This window comes from Triturus cristatus, chromosome 2_2 (assembly GCF_964204655.1).
Source record: "Triturus cristatus chromosome 2_2, aTriCri1.1, whole genome shotgun sequence".
Taxonomy (NCBI): Eukaryota; Metazoa; Chordata; class Amphibia; order Caudata; family Salamandridae; genus Triturus; species Triturus cristatus.
In genome coordinates this window covers 867,099,826-867,120,086 of record NC_140582.1, presented here as the reverse complement: position 1 = coordinate 867,120,086, position 20,261 = coordinate 867,099,826, and the positions used below count along the sequence as shown (strand labels likewise).

General features: G+C 43.1%; 3 protein-coding genes across 8 annotated transcripts in view; all 3 read left to right on the top strand.

Moving 5' to 3' along the window:
- The window catches only part of NWD2 (NACHT and WD repeat domain containing 2), a 688,119-nt gene that overhangs the window by 323,559 nt on the left and 344,299 nt on the right, over nucleotides 1-20,261 (top strand). The gene's annotated exons all lie outside the window — the stretch shown is intronic.
- LOC146862906 (uncharacterized) lies at nucleotides 1,916-7,055 on the top strand. 4 transcript variants are annotated; one of them, XM_085642294.1, is made up of 2 exons: nucleotides 1,916-2,383; nucleotides 3,211-7,055. In XM_085642294.1, the coding sequence occupies exon 2, from the start codon at nucleotides 3,905-3,907 to the stop codon at nucleotides 5,003-5,005; it is 1,101 nt and encodes a 366-aa protein (XP_085498420.1). In that variant the 5' UTR covers nucleotides 1,916-2,383; nucleotides 3,211-3,904; the 3' UTR covers nucleotides 5,006-7,055. The 4 variants fall into 4 exon arrangements, with proteins under 4 accessions (XP_085498420.1, XP_085498421.1, XP_085498423.1 ...); XM_085642295.1 differs by having other exon boundaries at nucleotides 2,500-7,055; XM_085642297.1 differs by having other exon boundaries at nucleotides 3,211-3,792.
- On the top strand, nucleotides 6,251-11,605 carry LOC146862905 (uncharacterized). Its single transcript, XM_085643400.1, has 3 exons — nucleotides 6,251-7,055; nucleotides 9,732-9,869; nucleotides 10,134-11,605. The coding sequence occupies exons 1-3, from the start codon at nucleotides 6,251-6,253 to the stop codon at nucleotides 11,603-11,605; spliced, it is 2,415 nt and encodes an 804-aa protein (XP_085499526.1).

Sequence of the window (20,261 nt, the reverse complement as noted above, 5' to 3'; positions counted from 1 at the left end):
TTAATGTATATTTTAGTCAAAATGCATACATATATGTGTGATGAAACTAAGCCAGCAGTATGGTTTACCTTTGATGATCTGAGGGTTGGCATTTATATATCCCAACAAGGCAGAGTCATCGATCCTGGGTTGGTAAATTGAGGATTATATATTGAGTAATAGTAACATCCATTGTTCACAGAGCACACTTCAGTACAAACAGATTATATTAAATCAAATAGTTAAATAGCATATTTAAAACTGAGAAATAATTACTGAATGCATGTAACTGGTGCCAGAGCTCAGCATGAGCACAAATGAAGCACTACTGAAAATAGTCCGAGTCCTCAAAACGGAGTGGTGGTGCCGAAAATGGTGGCACAAATTAAGGTCTGCTTGGAAATAATATCTGGTTAATGGAAGCTCACCTTTGGTTGGGTCAAAGTTAGGAGCAAGCAAATAATTTGCTGCTTAATGCCATTAATCTCTAGTAAGCTTCAGGTGTAAAGGGCTCAACTCCTAATACCTGATGCCTCATTCAAACTTTTTGATATTGAATTAGCTTGATTTCTTATTTCAGACTATACTACTGGTCCTACAATTAAGTTCCAACTGTATTCCCTTTCAGATTTCAACTACAGATAGCTCATAGCTGGAGTTCTATTGTTTCCAATATGTTACATATACTTAGAGTAGGCTTTGGTTCAAGCCCATGCTCATGATTGGATGGCTTTTTTGTTTCTCTCACTTTCCTGCTCTCGATTTGGTATGTTTCCTCCCTAAATGTGTATTTGACTCAACCCAGGAGCATTATGGTCTCACTATCCTATGATTCAGTAGTTTATTCTTCCACTGTTGTCCGACCTTGCATTGCACTGTGTGTTAGACACTATATTCTCTTCTATCGCGGCTCACTCTTTTCCTGTTCCTTTTCTCCCATTTTCCTCTCTTTAATGCCCACCTCTTTGCAACCTTCCACCCAGAGTGCTCTTCTCCCCACAGCAGCCGCGGTCGGTAGTAGGAGTAACTGCAGGGCGGTGACGTGGGAAGGGGGAGGGGCAGGGTGGGGGGTAGTAAACTATGGATTATGGAGGTTTACAGGTAAGTTAACATATAAATCATTAAAACGAATTTAGTTGCGTGCACTGCATCCCCAAATGCGATGCTGTGCACGCAACGAAATTCGTTTTATTAATTTATATGTTAATGTACCTGTAAACCTCCATAATCCATAGTTTACTACCCCCCACCCTGCCCCTCCCCCTCCCCACGTCACCTCCCTGCAGTTACTCCAGTAGTATAGGTTGTATACTACTCGTCACCATGTATTTTTTGACAGGTGGCCACGCCCCTTTGACCACGCCCCTTTGGTCCGTGTGTCTATATTGGACGTGTTCCAAGTCTGATTTTAATCGGGGTTTTAATCGGTCCTTATAACGTATTGATAAGATTATAGCATTTTATTGTTTTATAGGTCGTTATTTTGTGAATCAAGGCTTATAAAATGATACGGCGATGAAATAAAAAATAAAAATAAAAAAAATAAAAAAAAATAAAAAGCGTATAAAACGATAAGTTAGGATTTGTGAATCAAGGCTTATAAAATGATACGGCGATGAAATCAAAAAGCGTATAAAACGATAAGTTAGGATTTGTGAATCAAGGCTTATAAAATGATACGGCGATGAAATCAAAAAGCGTATAAAACGATAAGTTAGGATTTGTGAATCAAGGCTTATAAAATGATACTGCGATGAAATCAAAAACGTATGAATCGACCACGCATGCAGGAGGGTTGCTAAGAAGTGGGGGTAGTGTGAAATACGAGTCTACAAACATACCGCGGGGCGTGTCTAGTATGTTCACAGAGGATATAAGCCAGCATTCCGAGGACCGTGTGTTAAAAAACCCCCGCTTTTTTCCGACAAAGAAAAGCTCGAGCTTTAAGACAACTTTGAGAATGTCTTGCTCTAGCGTGGAAGCGGGGCCCCTTGGAGAAACTATAACAGCGATGCTGAAGGAAGCGGCAAATGCTGCAGACGACGCTGCAGAACTCGACGATAGTGATAAGGAAAATTGCGCGCCAACAACGCCTGCGGGTACTACGTCGGAGATGTCGTCGGCGATGCTGAATAAAAAGCCCGAGACAGACGTCGAGGCATCGGCTATGCCGAATATAAAGCCCGAGACCGGAGCCTGCGAAGAGGCGGTTGGTGGCGTTGCTAAAATGGCGTGCAATACCTCCGATGCTACAGACGGCGGTGGAAGAGCGGAACCAAGTGAAGATGACGAGGGTATTGACCTGCAAGAGCCTGAACCCGAGGACTCCAGCGACTGTACAGAGATGGATTCCGGAGAAGAATCTGTAAACGAAACAGAAAAGTGCGAAGTTGGAAAACGAAAAGTAAGTACGAACCGCAATTTTTCGGCAAATCCTCTGGGGTGTTTAAGAGTGTGATGATGAGGCGTGTAGTTGTGAGGAAGGCTGAGGTCGAAAAACCCCTTTTTTCTTTTTATCAGCAAAAGAGAGGAGGAGGAGCCCCAGGCGACAAAACCGCTAGCACGACTATGGAAGTCACACAGCCATCGCTACGTTTTTCATGTCTCTGCTGCTCAAGACAGAAAAAACTTGCCGTAACGCATAAAAACTGCAGCTGTAAGCGCTTAGACGCAATTGTACAATTTTGTCGTGGTGAAAGTTGGAGCACGGATCGATATCGCGGACTTTTGACAGCGATAGCCGCGATCATAAAATTGTGCTTAAAGGCGGGGTGGTACGACGAATGCGAAGGTTGTAAAATTGACGACCCGAGTCAGTTGCATCACGACTGTCTCACGACGGGTGATGAATATGAAGACAGTTTGATACGGAAACTATGTTACAAGCTGGACCCCTATAAGATTATGGCGACGTTGGGGGCGGTCTATGGCTTGAAAGAAATGTCAGTACCCGAAGATTGTAGTAAGATGATTGCGAATGTTTTAAAGTATATTAAGAGAGTACAGTCCCCATCAGAGCATGTGAAAAGTATGTATGAAGCGGGTGATGAAGACATACGCTTGATAATGAAACAGCATTTGAGAAGGAAGAATTACCGTAGATATTTTAAGATCAAGTATCTTTACAGGAGTTTAAAACCGAGGAACATGACATTTCTTAATGTAGAGTAAATGAAAACATGATGATCTTCGCGATTGCTACTATTATGTATGTGTGTTTTTCCGTTGCAGGAAAGTGTGTTTCGACACATGGTTGAGATCGGCGTGCGACCGAGCGTTAGATGCCTGGAAGACGCTTTTTATTTTCTGATCAGAGCAAAGATGGCGTACCCCAAACCAGTGTTTCGCCCGACCGCGCTATGTCGTAACAAGCGATGTGAAATCATCGAAGAGCTTGAAAAAGAACTGGGTCAGAAACCTAGAGGCTTTTACGACGTTGAAAAGAGCAAAATCTTCTTGGGCGCTGACGACGTGCTCGAAGATTGCATCGACAATTATATCAGGCGGACATTTTGCACCCTAGGAACTACTCTGAATAAGAAACAGTTTTTCAATTTCATGAATACAATATCTGATTTGTTTTGTCGAGCCTTCTTGAAGGGGCGTGGGGAGGATGTAAGAAGACTGGTACCGTTCATAGCTAGCAAAATCCAAATATTGATTCTACGTCACGAGTTTTTGAGAGCATTGTGTTAAATATCTATGTTTTTATCGTTATTATCGTTTATAGCGCTGTACATTCCTATATTACCAGTTTAAATCATACACTGTTTAATTCGTGTGTTATTAAATAATCTACTATTGTAAAATAAACCGGCTTCTAGTTCTGATTATTTGATAAAGAAAAATAATAAAACAAAAGTGAATTAATAGAATAGGGGGGCGGGAGTAGGGGTTGCGGTATTTTAGTTCAAGAAGCGCTACGATGCAGAAGCTTTTCAAAAGAGTTTATTACAACCCCTCGAAAGTTGGTAGTTTTGGCGGTGTAGAAGCCTTGTACAAGGAGAGCAAAATCCACAACGACGGTGTTAAAAGAACACAGGTACGCGACTGGTTATCGGGCGAAGATGCCTACACGCTACATAAGGGGTCGAGAAAGCGCTTTCAAAGACGGCGTGTGATAGTCAGCGGCTTAAATCATCAATGGCAAGCGGACCTTCTAGACGTCCGTGAACATGCCGCGGTTAATGATGGTGTAAAATTTATATTAACGGTGATAGACGTACTGTCAAAGTATGCATTCGCCGTTGGCCTGAAGGAAAAATCGGGGAGCTCGGTCACAAAAGCCTTTGATTACATTTTCAGCAGCGGGAGAATTCCTAAAAAGTTACAAACAGATAGAGGAAAAGAGTTTGAAAACAAGACGCTAAAAGCTCTGCTGAACAAGTATGGTGTAAAACATTTTGTTACAAACAACGAAGTGAAGGCGGCGATTGTAGAAAGATTCAACAGAACTCTCAAGGCACGAATTTGGCGGTATTTTACAGCGTACAACACATTTCGTTATATAGATCGTTTACAAGATTTTATTGAAAGTTACAATCATAGCTATCATAGAACCATTAAGACGTCCCCTGTAGAAGTATCCCCGCAAAATGAGTTGAAAATTTGGAGAACTGTGTACGGGTCCGTGTTCACCAACAACCCTGTTTCAAAAAACACTCTCAAAAAAGGTGATCATGTTAGGGTATCTAGATGCAAGGGGGTATTTCAAAAGGGGTATGAGCAGACTTTTACAGATGAGATCTTTGTGATAGACAAGATTTCCAAGCATTCAGGCGTTACAGTTTTTAACTTAAAAGACTATGCTGGGGAGGAGGTCGAAGGGTGTTTTTACAAAGAAGAGCTGCAAAAAATAAAACAGGATCAAGATCGTGTGTACCGTATTGAGAACGTTTTGGCAAAGAAGGGGCACGGGGCACAAAGACAGTGCCTAGTTAAATGGCGGGGATGGCCTGATAAATTTAATAGTTGGGTCTCTGAGAGTGAATTAAAGGATATACAAAGTCTACAACAGCGGATATAGGCATTTAGGTACCGCGGAAGCGCCATGGAGGTCGGACCTTTTTATCTGACGCTCCCGAGTAACGCGTCTTTGGACACTTTCCCTAATAACAAAATTTCAAATTTTACGGTGAAACTAGCAAAACCTATTCATCTACAAGGAGATTGGGAGGTGGCCCTAACAGAAATTCAGTACCCGCACACGTGGGACACTTTTGAAACAGAGGATGTTAGATTTACGGTGGTACGCAAGAAGGAAAGCGCCCACGAACTTTCTTTCCCGCCGGGGCACTATGACAACATACGAGACATTGTAGAAGTAATGAATAAATCCATTGGTAACATATCGGAACTTGTTGACCTTAGATTAACGTATGAACCACGACTTCGAAAAGTGCAGTTGAGGAATGCTCAAGACTACGGTATTTTGGTGCGTGAAAAACTGGGGAGAGTGTTGGGGCTGACGCCTAACGTTCACCACTCTTCATCAGCGGGGAAAGCCTACACGGATGTACACGGCGGATTTTATATGATGTTTGTATACTGCGACGTGATAGAGCATCAGAGAGTGGGGGATAGCTACGTGCCTCTCCTCCGGTGCGTGGAAATCACAGGCAAGAATAATAGCATGATAAACATCATTTACACCAAAAGAGATTATGTACCGATCAGCAAAAAACATTTTCACACAATAACTTTGGAACTGAAGGACGATTTGAACACTAATATAAGATTTAAAGTGGGTAAAGTCATAGCGAAGCTTCATTTCAGGCCGCGACGTGGTGAAGTGTACTAGAATAATGATTTTACCTGAAAATTACGGCGACGCGTCGCTCTATAGGGATTACTATAGAGCACAAGCCGGCTCAGGCCTCCCGGGGTTCCACGGGGCACCTATTATGTACGGGGCGGGTGTTGGCGGTATATTCAGAAGCCTTTTCAGAAAAGCAGTACCGCTTTTAAGAAGAGGGTTCCAGTTGGTAAAACCGCACGTGAAAACCGCTGCAGCAAATATTGCCCGAGACGTCGCAGGGCACGTTTCGGGGGCGGTGATGAAAAAGTTTACCAAAACGGGTCAAGAAGGCTCAGGTTTAATCTATCTCGAAAGAGGAAGGAAGAGAAAAAGGGGTGTATCACTAAGGGGGCCGCCCGCGTTCCTTCAAAGCGTTGTGAAGCGCCGGCGACCGGCTCAAAAGAGTTCGCTTAAGACCCGGAGAAGACACGGAAAAAAACGAGTCTCTAAGGGCAACATATTTTAAATCGGACCATGGCCTCCGTCCCTTGCGGTTCCCAGGAATGCACAAAGTCAGAGTTGGACCTATTCCAAGTACCACCAACGCAAACCAGCATTGAAAGTTCTCTATATGTCGAAGTACCGCCACTTTCAGCCCTGTCAGACACAGCCCCCTTAGAGTTCTTCATAGCTCGGTCGGATGACTACCTGGACCTTTCAGCTACCCTGATTTATCTGTCGTGCAAAATTACTAACGCAGACGGATCCGATTTGGACGCCGCAGCCCGAGTGGCGTTTTCTCCATACCCCATAGCCTCACTTTTTAACCAACTGGATGTGAGCCTCGGCGACCGGCTCATCAGCCAGTCAAACAACACGTATCCATACAGGGCTTATCTCGAAACGGTACTTAATTATGGGGACCCCACTTTAAAACGCCAACTTTCTGCAGGTCTCTTCTACAGAGACACCGCTGGAGAGCACGAGGACACGACTTTAACCGGTGCTAACGCGGGATTTAAGAGCAGAGCTAGCTTTACAGCCCGAAGTCGTAAAGTGGAACTGATTGGGCAATTACACTGCGATTTATTTTTCCAAGACAAATTAATGCTTAACGGTCTAGATGTGAAGATTAAACTGATTCGAAATAAAGACACTTTTTGCTTAATGAGCGGCGACGCAGAAAATTACAAAGTGCATATCTTAGCGGCGTCACTATTTGTGAAACGTGTCAAAGTGAGCCCGGTGGTGCGTTTAGCTCACGCCGAGACTCTGTTAACCAGTAATGCCAAGTACCCCATCGAAAGAGTGGAGCTCAAAGTGTTCAGCATCCCAGCCGGTGCGCTACATCGAATACTGAGAATATTTTTTTCGGATTTTTGCCAAGAACTGTAATAGTAGCGCTGGTCGATAACGCAGCATTTAGCGGTGAATATGGCAGAAACCCCTTTAATTTCAAGCATTATAATATATCTCACAGCAGCCTCTCCGTAGACGGCCAAGCTATACCGGCAAAACCATACACGCCGTCATTTGGAACTGGGGGTGTGGCTAGAGAATATTTGGGTGTGCTGCAAGTTGCTGGGAAGTACGCATCAGACCGACCCTTCTTTGTGGATCGTGTAGAGTATTCGAAAGGCTATTCTATGCTGGCTTTCGATCTATGCCCTGACAACGACGTGGGTGGCGGCCATTTTTCGATACAAAAATCAGGCAATGTACGTCTGGAGCTCCGTTTTAGCGCCGCTCTACCGTCTACTATAAACCTTCTGATTTACGCTGTCTTTCAGAATGTTATACAGATTAACCATAGGCGAGAGGTGCTAATCGACTATATGTGATGAATACGTGGCAACTGGAACGTTTTCTCGCCAAAGACGAGACGGCAAAACATTCATTTTTAGGTGTATTCGCAGCTGACACTCTACCAATGTATCTGGGTAATCGCCAGCGACCGCTTCATTTAATAGTTAATACAGACGGTAAAGATCAAAGGGGTCGACACTGGTTAGCAATATTTCTAACGGAAAAGGACTCTGAGTTTTTTGACTCCTATGGCGTGCCACCAAACAGTTATCTGTACCCCAATACCATATGGCAATTTTTAAAAAGAAACACTTCAGGCCTAATAACATTTCATGAAAACCAGATTCAGGATGATGTATCATTTACCTGCGGGGCACATTGTTTGTTTTATTTATTTCATAGATGCCGTGGTGTAGACTTTGAAAGCATTTTAAAAATGTATTCAGCTGATTTGAAGGCAAATGATGCTCTAGTAACAAGGTTTGTGTTGAGGCAATTACGCAGATTGAAAAGAGGCCGTGTAAATAACAGACCGATGCAAAATTGTATTTCATTCACTGATAATATGCATGTTTACAGTGTTTATGATAACTAGCAGACATCCACAAGGTCTATTTTACGCTCTCATTGGACTTTTAAAATCATATTTGTACCGAACATTTTTACTCTGTGATATAAAATGTATCTAAATAAATTGCATGAAAAAAGCCCTTAACTTTACGTGTCGGTCTGACTTTTTTCAGCACCTAGCTGCCACGTTAATGCACAGCTGTTATATTCATCCTGAAATGCTTAGACAGGCTATTGTACGCATATGGTGCCTAGTGTCCGGTCGAGGTTTGCAAAAAAAAATGAATGAATAAAAAAAAAGGGGGCCTAACTTTACGTGGCGGTCTGACTTTTTTTCAGCACCTAGCTGCCACGTTAATGCACAGCTGTTATATTCATCCTGAAATGCTTAGACAGGTTATTGTACGCATATGGTGCCTAGTGTCCGGTCGAGGTTTGCAAAAAATATGAATAAAAAAAAAAAGGGGGGGCCTAACTTTACTTGGCAGTCTGACTTTTTTTCAGCAACTAGCTGCCACGTTAACGCGCAGCTGTTTATATTCAACCTGAAATGCTTAGTGGATTGTACCGTTGTGAATTGTGGCGGGAAACTGTCGGGTTTTGGGTATAAAACGTGAGGTCTGCAAGAACATTCAGGCTGGAGCTCTCAGGAAAGCTACGACGCTCCAACCAACGGCGCTGGTGACACCTTCATTCTCCCACCACATCGGTCGCTTGAAAAGCTGAAGCCCCTGAAAGATTTCACCACCTGATGACTGAGCACCGTTTCCATTTATGAACATGTCTGAGGACCAAGAATTGTTGGTAAGAAGATTGTTTTATGTTTTTTATATAATCCTCTAGCTCTTTTTGAAGTTGCGCTTCTATTAGCGTCATCTCTCAAAGGTTAAATGCTTTTTTATCAGGGATGTAAGCTTTTTTTCCGGCTCAGACTGTCACACTAAGACGAATTAGACCGAAGTCCCGGGCAATGTTCTAACATGTGGTTCTAATTAAGTCTTTCGCTCCTCTGTCAAAAGGTTTTAAGCAATAGATAAAATTAGGTGAAACTCGGGGTGTTTTGAATTAACTGTAACTGCTAGTCAGGAACCGTGAAAGATGCATAAAAAAAAGCGTGTGTGTGTGTGTGTGTGTGTGTGTGTGTGTGTGTGTGTGTGTGTTTGGTTTTTTTGCCGGACCCCGTCTGAAATGTTCTAGCATGTGGTTCTAATTAAGTCTTTCGCTCCTCTGTCAAAAGGTTTTTAGTAATGTTACAACAGCTGGCATTTTAAGCAATAGGAAATATGACATGATACTCGGCGTGTTTAGATTTTGCACATGCTCTTACCTCAAAGACTATCTGCTCATTGATCCGTGTTTTTAAGTCAAGGACTAGTCCGCCTCCTTGCTTTACAGATCATGATTTAATAGCGCCCGAGGTCTTAAATAATGTCACTATATAGCCTGGGGCCAGCGAGCCGGGGTTGAGCTGCGGCTTGAAAAGCAAATAATTTGACAACTAAGGTCTGGGTCTATTTCTGCGGTCGTGTGTGTGTGTGTGTGTGTGTGTGTGTGTGTGTGTGTGTGTGTGCTTTTGTTTGCATGAGCTTGTAAATACGTATAGCGGTGCTTTCAAGTAATTTAATTTAAACCGATATAGGAAATGTGTTACAGCTGTTTGCATTTTTGTCTTCGCAGGAAGTGGCCGAGGCGGCAGACGCACTTTTATTCGACACTGCGCTTGAAGGCCCTAATCCTATCGCAGCCAGTCAAATTTGCGGCTTCAGCGCGCATGCTGGTAAGAATTAATTCTCTTTTCTACTGGTAGTATGTTCTATCATAGACCATGCTGATGTGCGCGTGCTTGTGCGTGTGTGTGTGAGTGTGTGTGTGTGTGTGTGTGTGTGTGTGTGTGTTTGTGTGTGTGTGTTTGTGTGTGTGTGTGCTGCCACCAGCGAGCTTGCGCTGCCACTCTCAGTCTAGTTGTAGCACTGATGACTATTGAGGACTCTTCCGACTGTTCATTGCTTGAATTAAAATTGTGTTTTTTGCTCTTACTTAGATAAAACTGATGATGCAATCTCCATCCAACACGTGCAGCAATCAAATACACAACAACCGGTTGTACAAAGGAGTTCAAGGTTGCCGCCTGACGATCTGAAAAGCAAAGGTCAGAAGCGTAAAGAAGCGAGGCGGCGAGGGCCACCACAAACATTGCAGGGTGGTTTTGGGGGGAGTACTGTTGGGGGGCCTGCATTGCATGAGTTTCCACCGGTGTCTGTAAATGGTGGCGGTTTGAGAAAGAGACACTCTGGCTGTAAAGAAAAGGGTGATCAAAAGCGCAATAGGAAAGCGAATGCTAATGATAACAATTCTGCTACTCTACAGACCTTCCAGGTTTCGAATTCAAACACGCCTACCCCTGGTTGCGTTCTCCCCAGCCGAAATTCAGAACAGATTCTAGGTGTCACAACGCACCCTTGCAGCGATACTCCGGTATTAGTGCACCCCCCACCTACTCCTACCCCCAAGTCTCACTCTCAACCATCAAAGAACTTGCATGCGCAACCAGCAAACGCCATTATTCCCCCCGATGAACAAGAAATAATTTCGCTGCTTGACGATGATGACTGTTGGGGGGAAAACGCGAATGTACCCGTTCAACAAAACAGATCAAAAGCAGGACCAGCTGTACACAGCGAATGCTCCAAGAACCCACGCTCACAAGGGGGGTGTCACACAGATGTTACAATAGGAGGAGGACCAGCCATCACCATCCCCCCAGTAAGGGTCGCACCAGGTGCTATTCACCATAATTTAAAGACTGAAATTGCCCACAGTGCTGCAGCAAACGGGGCGTCCGCCGCGGCGCTACAAGCTCCTAGACATAACCCCACACCACCCCTAAACATTACCGCAGCAACATCAGCATTCCACGATATTTTACCTTTAATAACAAACCTTAGGGGAAGCACTCTGAACACAGCACCTCTCTGCGAAGCTATTATTTTTGCTTTAAGTAATCGTGATACAGTAGCTCAGATACAAGCCATTGAACGCATCAAAGCAGGCATCGTACTTATACAGCAAAATTTAGAGAAATCACTTTCAGCTGCTTTAGTAACTGCTCAAAATCAGCTAGAGTCCTCTGTCTCCTCACGCGCCATAGATGACGTCCTAAGTGTCAAAAAATCACTTAACGTTGAGATAAAGACACCACTTGACCCCCGCAGTGGGGCTGCTGCTGCTGCTGTTAAAGCTTCACTCCCCAGCGACGCGGCTGTACTTCAGGCAATTTACGCCATTTTTCCCCTAATAAATACCCTAGAAGGATTAGGCTTGAACTCTGCACCCGTCAGTTCATCCGTTTTTAATGTTCTACGTGTACAGGAAGCTTCCGGACATATCGGCGGCATAACAGATGTCAAACTAGCGGTAGAGGACGTGATCCAAAATACTCAGACTTCACTCGCATCTATTTTAGCAGATGCCCAAGCCAACCTTGATTCCTTGAGTCTCGACTCGGGAAACTGATAATGACCCCCAAAGAGCATAGGTCGCCGAGAAGGTCTGAAACTACAGTCGCCAAACGTAAAGAGAAATGGTTAGCCGCTAAAGTAGTCAGAAATCGGTTAGCCAAAAACCTAAAAAGAGCCAAAAACCATTTGAGAAATATACGCCGTAATATTCAAAGCAACAATGGGTATTTACCACCGAGCCCCACGCAGTTAGAGCAAACACCTCAGAGAACAGCTGTCGCTTGCGATAATTCTAGCATCAGTAACAACCCTGCGCCGGTGTTTTTAGAAAGCGTGCGACAATATCAAAGAGTTATCAAAAAATTTAGAGCTATAGAATTTTATGAAGAATTTCGTTTTGTCAATCTTCATCTCATAGATTCTATTAGACTGGCCCTAGAAGCGGTTATTAACTCTATCCAACTGCTGCTGGACCAAATGGCCCCAGACATAGGCCCCAACGATTATGTACAAATTCGCCTGAGCGGCGGTGGTCTGGCTAACTCTTTTTACACTCGCAGGCTACCGCATCACGACCTAGATGCCTCAGATTTCTTAAACAAAATTGTTGACATGATGAATAGCAATGCAGAGATTCTGGGGTCACAAAGTTTAACACTTGTTGTGACTGTGATAAAAAGTAGGGGCGGCGGTGCCAGACGGGCTCTAAATTCTGTATTGTTTACTAAGATCATTCAAAAGAAACGTCGATGGTTGATTGATTTGAACAACACAGCTGGAAATTTGTGCCTGGCGGGGTGTTTGGCAGGGTTATTGGCTCACGGTCAATCTACGGATAGAACGTTGACAGAGCAGGCACAGTTAATGCACGATGCCCTAAACATCCCCCCAGATACGGATGTCTCTTTGCAAGACATAGAAGCATTTGAAAATTACTTGGGTGTGACGATTAAAGTATTATATCACGAAGGCGGCTGGCGTTATTTCACCAGCGGTACCGCCAACAAATCTAAAATTCTGTTTGTTCTTTTACATGAAAGCCATTTTTACGGTGTGAAAGATATAAAAAAATTCCTCGGCGCTAGGTATTACTGCGAATATTGCCATTCGGCCTATACCCACAAATACAATCACTCGTGCGCAGACTTCTGCAAAGCGTGCGTTACGAACGATTGCCATGACATTGCCAACGATCTCCAAAGGTGTCCGCGGTGTCGACTGTTTTGTCGTTCTTCGGAGTGTTTAGAGCGTCATCGTGCTTTAGCCGTGGCGGGGGAGGTGAGCTGTCTCAGCAAAAAGTTGTGTGATTCGTGCGGTCTCTACGGCCCCGAAAGTCATGAATGCGAAGGCCTTGAATGCGGTGTCTGTAAAGCCCGGGTGTTTTCATTTGATTCACATCTCTGCTTTATGAGCAGACTCAAACCGCCGACCAAAACAAATGATTATATATTCTACGATATGGAGTGCCGTCAGGAAAATATCATTCACGAGCCAAATTATATTTTTGCCAGACATATTAATGGTGAGCCTACTTGGGAGTTTTCAGGTCCTACATGCGTCAATGATTTTATCAACACATTCATTACACCCCGATTTCAAAACTATAGTTTTCTCGCACATTTCTCTAAAGGATATGACTGTTATTTTGTAGTGAAAGCTCTAGTGCTTGAAAAGGTGGCAATGTCACTGATCACTCAGGGAGGAAAGCTCATGTGCGTTACAACCAAAGTACTCAATATCAGGTTTATAGACTCTATAAACTTTTTGCCCATGAAACTCAGTAAACTTCCACAGGCAATGGGTTTCCAAGAGTCTAAAGGGTATTTCCCGCATTACTTTAACACTTTGCAGAACCAAAAATACGTTGGTGCTATGCCCTCAGCAGAATTTTACGGTGTAAACTATATGTCACCCTCTGAGAAAACAGAATTTGTGTCCTGGTATGAATCGAACAAAGATCGGGAGTTTGATTTCCAGAAGGAGCTGTCTCATTACTGCCAACAAGATGTGAACATTTTAAGAGAGGCGTGTATCCGCTTTAGAGAAGGCGTCATTGCCATGTCTAGCAAGCAAATCTTGGTGAACCCGGGTCAGGCCAATGAGTATGCCTATGTTGACTTCATCGACCCCTTTCAGTACATCACTTTAGCTTCAGTCTGCTTGGCGATGTTCAGATTTTGTTTTTTAAAACCTTACACATTAGCGTTGCTACCTCGTGATAATTATCACAGACAGCAAAAGAGATTCTCAACACCCGCTATTCAATGGTTGATGTATTTGGAATACAGTGAAAAAATCACCATCCGTCACGCTTTGAGGGGCGGGGAGCTTAAAATTGGGTCCTATTTTTTAGATGGTTATGCCAATATTGACGGGGTCCCTACTGCCTTTGAATTTAATGGTTGCTTTTTTCACGGCTGTCCAATTTGTTACGCCGGAAACGATTTTAACAAGATGACCGGTTGTACATATGGTCAGTTGCTTAACCGCACAACTATTAAACAGGAGTTTTTAAAAAGACGCGGCTTCAACGTCAGAAGTATTTGGGAACACGCGTGGCGTGAGCAGTTAACATGTAATCTAGATCTGCAGACTTTTATCAAGGATCGTGACTTACCCGAGCCCTTGAAACCGCGTGATTCTCTCTACGGAGGACGAACCAACGCCGTTACTCTTTATCGAAAGGCCTCTGGTGATGAAAAGATTTTTTACTATGATTTTACCAGCTTATACCCCTTTGTTAACAAGACAAAAGTCTACCCTGTGGGACATCCTAAGATCCTTTATAAAGATTTTGGAGCCCCTCAAATGTATTTCGGTCTAATCAGATGTAGAATTCGTCCGCCTAGAGGACTTTTTTTCCCGGTGCTTCCTTACAGATTCGAGGGAAAACTATTATTTACCCTGTGCCGCTCCTGCACAGAAGCCAGACAGACCTTCCGGTGTGATCACTCTGATGACGAACGTGCTCTGACCGGCACCTGGTGCACTGTAGAAGTGAATGTAGCTCTGAAAAAAGGCTATGTGATAGATCGCATTTATGAGATATGGCATTTTGAAAATGTTTCTAGTGATCTGTTTACCGACTACATCAACTTGCACCTTAGAGACAAGCAAGAAGCTTCGGGTTACCCCCAGTGGTGTAGTGATAATGCCGAGAAACAGAAGTACCGGAGGGAATATTTTCAGAAAGAGGGTATTCGATTGCGCTCTAATAAAATCCATGTGAACCCCACTAAAAGACAGATTGCTAAACTGTTTCTCAACTCTCTATGGGGAAAACTGGGGCAGAGAGAAGACCGCTCAGAAACTACTCTAGTGACAGAGCCGGATGAATTTGATCAGTACTTTTTTACTTCCTACTGCGAGGTGTCATCTTGCGAGTTCATAGATGATGATACCGCTTGTGTGTGTTGGCGGTATACCAAAGAACATTACCCGCCTTCATGCAACGCTAACATATTTATTGCCAGTTTCACCACCGCTTATGCTAGATTGGAGTTGTACAAGCTCCTGGAGTTGCTTCAAGACCGCTGTCTTTACCACGACACAGACTCTGTGATTTTTGTGAGCAAAAAGGGCGATGTTAACCCTCCGGTGGGTGACTATCTGGGGGAACTCACTAGCGAAACACCTCCCGATGAACACATCACAGAGTTTGTTTCAGCCGGCCCCAAAACCTACGGTTACCGCTTATCAGGCGGTAAAATCTGCTTGAAGGTGAAGGGGATCACCCTCAATGTTCAGAACCGCGAAAAAGTAAATTTTCAAAACTTAAAAGAGCTGGTCACTCAATATGCCAAGCACGCCGAAAGAGGTGAATGTGTTCCAGAAGATGAAAGCTTAGTAGTGCAGCACCCCTGCATTGTGAGAATTAAAAAACGTTGGGATATTGAGACACGCCCGCTTCGCAAAACGTTGAGGGTTGTATATGATAAGCGCGTTCTTAAAGAGGACTATAAAACCCTGCCCTACGGCTTTTAAGAGTTATGCAGCCTCTGTGTAAACACGGGGCTAGCGAGAAAAAGGACTTTCCGCTTTTGGTGTGTATAGTTTATTAGAGGTTGTTTAAAGTATGGATATTAGATTGCAACATCCGTTCTCATGCATCCTCGCAGGTCCTTCCAATTCTGGTAAAAGTTACTTTGTAAAAAAACTTTTGGAAAATGCGCATCAAATGCTGACCCAGCCACCCACCAACGTAGTGTGGGCCTATTCCTGTTGGCAGCGGCTCTATCAAGAACTCGCGCTAAAGCTTCCACACCTCAAATTTGTCGAGGGGCTCCCCGCCGCCTTAAATGATGACATTTTATTTCCACCCTCTAGTGTTAATATGTTAATTGTAGATGATCTAATGGCCTCTGCTTGTGACAGCGGTGAAATTGAAAAAGCTTTTACTCAGTATGTTCACCATCGTAATCTTAGCATTTTATACATTGTGCAAAACGTCTTCTGCCAAGGTAAGAGCTCACGAACCATCGCTCTGAACACCAAGTACATGGTGCTTTTCAAAAACCCCCGAGACAAGCTTCAAATAACGACTCTAGCCAGACAGATGTACCCGGGTCGCTCTAGTTTCTTTCTAGAAGCCTTTGAGGACGCCACTCAGAGCCCCTATGGGTATCTTTTTGTAGATTTAAACGCCGGCACGCCGGAGGATTACAGATTAAGGACCGGGCTTTTCCCACCGGATCTTCCTGTTGCTTATACTCTAAAAAAGTCCTACCCGGCTATAAAAAGAAGATAAATAAAAAGCAGCGCTCCAGTTTAGAGCTCCAACACACTCATGACCATGTCCAGCCGGATAGCGCGCAATCTAGCTCTTTTAAGACTGTTGGTTTCATCATCCCCACAACAAAGGAAAGCTCTTCTATGCTCCGCGTCTGACGATTTAGTAGCAGCGATATCGGAGATAGCCCTAAATACCTTGAAGGGCAATGTCCCTTTGAGTCCTCAACAGATCCGAGTGCTTAAAAAGAAAAGTAATCTTGTTAAAAAACTGAGCAATAAGAGGATCTCTATTAAAACAAAAAAAAGTCTTGTCAAGCAGTCTGGGGGCTTCATAGGATCGCTGCTAGGCATTGCTATCCCGCTTCTCTCGGGCCTGCTGCGCCGCCGGTGATGGCTCACATTGAAAAAATGTATCTCGTTCCTAAACATCAGCTAGACAGAATGCGGAGTCCCCCAAGCGCCGATACCGACATTAGAAAATCAGCCACGGATCTGTTGGACGCTGAGATGCGCGAAATTCTTCATCGTAGTGATTTACCGGTGCACGAGAAAGCTAAGCTTTATACCGCTATCCTTCAAAAGTATCTGAACTTTGTCCATCATGGTAAAATGGAAAAAGAGGGCCTGACTTTATTCATGCCTGAAAGTCAAGAGCCACCCGTTTCACCGGTCAGAGAGCCAGAATCACACGCCTTTAATCTAGTTAATGAAATCCTTGACAACGTTAACCCCCGGCACAAAAAGAAAGCAGAATTACTTCTTAATAAAATTCATCAAAATAAAGACATCGCTTTCTGGAATGATAAGGGGGAACTTCTTTATAAAGGTAATGTTATACGTGGTTCAAACCTGCATGATTTGATCAGAGGCGCCACCCAAACACACTCTTTTGCAAATAATAAAGCGCCTGTCGGTTGGGATGCCTTCATGCAGAGCCTAGCAGAACTGAACATTCCGACATCGGTGCTAGGAAATGGTGGTCATCGTATCCACTTAGAAGATTTAAAGAACAACGCCGTTGCACCATTTGTTATCCCTTCTCCCCCCGCATCACCATTTTCACTGACCCCTCGAAGAGCACCGACGCTTGCCCTCCGTGATACCGCTGACAATGCTCACGAACCCGTAACAACACACGGCCGAGCACTCCCGCCAAAAAAAAGAAAACACTTCGCGAGATTGCCATGGTTGTCTGTTTAGCACCCGTGACTTATAATAGAGACCTATGCTTTTTACTGGGTAACTAAATATTTTTTTATGTAAATACCTCATCTGTATCACAACATATAGTTTTTGTATAATTTTATGCCCGGTGGCCATACTGCGTATTACTGGTTGATGTTAATACGCTATGGTTTCTTGATTTTTATGTACATCATTTTGTTTTCAGTGTTGATACTGTGATTTATATGCCAAGGTGCATAATGTATTTGCTAACTACGGCTACCTCATTATTCAACTATAAGCTTAAATATGTGAATTCTATATTTATATATGTATTATCGCTATCCGTGATTATTATAAGTTAACAACGATAAGCTGTGATTCCTCTTTTAAAAAATTTATGTAACTTCCGCATATTTGATGTCTGCTGTTGATACTGTGATTCATATGTCTTGGTTTATAATGTATTTGAGAACTACCGCTACCTCACTATTCAACTATAAGCTTGACTATGTGTTTTCTATACTTTACAAATGTTTTATAGCTATCTGTGATTATTACCGGGTACCAAAAATATGCTGTGATTCCTTTTTTTAATGTAACTTCCGCAGATTTTATGTGTGCTGTTGATACTGTGATTTATATGCAATGGTGCATATTATATTTGATAACTACCTCTACCTCATTATTCAACTATAAGCTTGATTTTCTTTTTTTTTTTCTATTGTCACTAAATGCTGTCAGTATATGTAATTCCATATAATGAAACTGTAATTACATAAAATGTGATTTTCTGTTATGTAAAAAATGGTTTCAATTAAATTGTAAATATTGACCCAAAATAAAACTTCTCCGAGCTTTCATTTTACATTTAATAAAAGCAATTTGTTCTAAAACGCGTTATTATTCTTTTCAATAATGTGATGATGGGAAATGTATAAAATATCATTTTAATTCGTAGCTGCACCCCATATATCCGATTACTGAGCCCCCATAAACACGCCTAAAGCAAGACATGCCCGGGCATGCCTGGTCGATTTATACGTACTGAGTCCCCCATAAACATGCCTAAAGCAAGACATGCCCGGGCATGCCTGGTTGTTTTACACGCTTTATGATTTCATCGCCGTATCATTTTATAAGCCTTGATTCACAAATCCTAACTTATCGTTTTATACGCTTTTTATTTTTTTTATTTTTTTTATTTTTATTTTTTATTTCATCGCCGTATCATTTTATAAGCCTTGATTCACAAAATAACGACCTATAAAACAATAAAATGCTATAATCTTATCAATACGTTATAAGGACCGATTAAAACCCCGATTAAAATCAGACTTGGAACACGTCCAATATAGACACACGGACCAAAGGGGCGTGGTCAAAGGGGCGTGGCCACCTGTCAAAAAATACATGGTGACGAGTAGTATACAACCTATACTACTTACTCCTACTACCGACCGCGGCTGCCCCACAGTATCCTGCTCCTTTATGTGCTGCCCACCATGCTGTCAGCAGTACTCCCCTTAAAATATCATCCACCAGGCTGTGTACATGTACAATTATCTGCATTGGGCATCTTCTAACAACATTTGCTATCTTTTAAGAACAGCCATTGAAGTAATGGCCACTGACGATGCATGTGCATCCACATTACTCATCTTGAGGAAGCTTTCTTAATATTTTAAGAAATGATTTCAAAGGTAGCCACTGTGAATGCATTTGCATCCATGATCGTCGTCTTTGAATGAATTTTGCAATATTTGTCAGTCAGTCAAAAAGCTTTATTATCGGTTAAAAACCATAAAAGCGAAGAATACATAATTACATAAGACAGCCAATTGATCACCAATGAGCAGCAATACAAAGTGTACATAATTAAACAATACACCTAGAACAATAAATAGTATTTAAAATAATAAAAACAGATAAAAACAGGCCACTCAAAGTGGTATTTAAATTCCCTAGTAAATGCAGAAGGGTACTGACAGTTAAACAGTTAGTGCAGCTTTCTCCTTAAGTTTGGCTCCTCTAGAGCACCACATAGAGAACAAGAATCTGGAGGTCCCAAACACAGTCAACGGGTTAGAGTCATATTTCAGCAATCTAAACACAACCCTGTAATCCCTGAAGCCCCTGGACTTCCATAACTGTAAGATCCATTTGGCTCCAGCCGTGGAGTATGAGGGGCAGAAGAGCACAACGTGCAGATCTGTCTCTTCGGCGTATTCACACCCCGGACATAGGCTAGATGCATAATGAGCCATTGACCACTTGTATGTTACTGCCCTCACTGGGAGAGATCCATGTCTAAATTGGACATACAATTTCTTCGCCAGTGGGGGCTGAATGTCGTCCAAGAGTTTCTCAAATTGGTACCTGTCCTTGACTTCGAGTAAGCTACTGGACAACCTACCCAATGATGGTCTTAGTGCCATCTGTTTCAATCGGAAATAGTTGAGTGCTTTGACCAACGCCCTCTTGGGAGTCGTAACAGAGGAGAGTGCAGAGGTAAGCCACAGATCTCCCTTCCCCAGGGCCAGGCATAGATCTTTAACATGCTTTAACCAAGGGATTTTTCCCACACCCCTTAGCGTCAATAGATGACTAAGTTCCTCCTGATAACTGAAGAGCTCAGATGTGGACCAGAGTCTCCTCCAGTACAATAGAGGACGGTTAGGGATAACTTCATGTATGGGGACCAGACCTAAGTCAAGGCGTAGCGGAATCAGCGGTGTGCTCTGTGGGAGTCTCAGCAGACGCCTTATGAAACTATTCTCAGAGATAGAAAGCAAGGAGGCATTGGCGTGGCCCCA

What these genes read in the sequence shown, in the direction of transcription:
- LOC146862906 (XM_085642294.1), top strand. Translation starts at nt 3,905, where the DNA reads ATGCAGAAGCTTTTCAAAAGAGTTTATTACAACCCCTCGAAAGTTGGT.
- LOC146862905 (XM_085643400.1), top strand. Translation starts at nt 6,251, where the DNA reads ATGGCCTCCGTCCCTTGCGGTTCCCAGGAATGCACAAAGTCAGAGTTG. An exon ending in AGTGTTCAGCATCCCAGCCG is followed by an intron (nt 7,056 to 9,731) that starts GTGCGCTACATC and finishes AAACCGATATAG; the next exon opens with GAAATGTGTTACAGCTGTTT. An exon ending in CGGCTTCAGCGCGCATGCTG is followed by an intron (nt 9,870 to 10,133) that starts GTAAGAATTAAT and finishes GCTCTTACTTAG; the next exon opens with ATAAAACTGATGATGCAATC.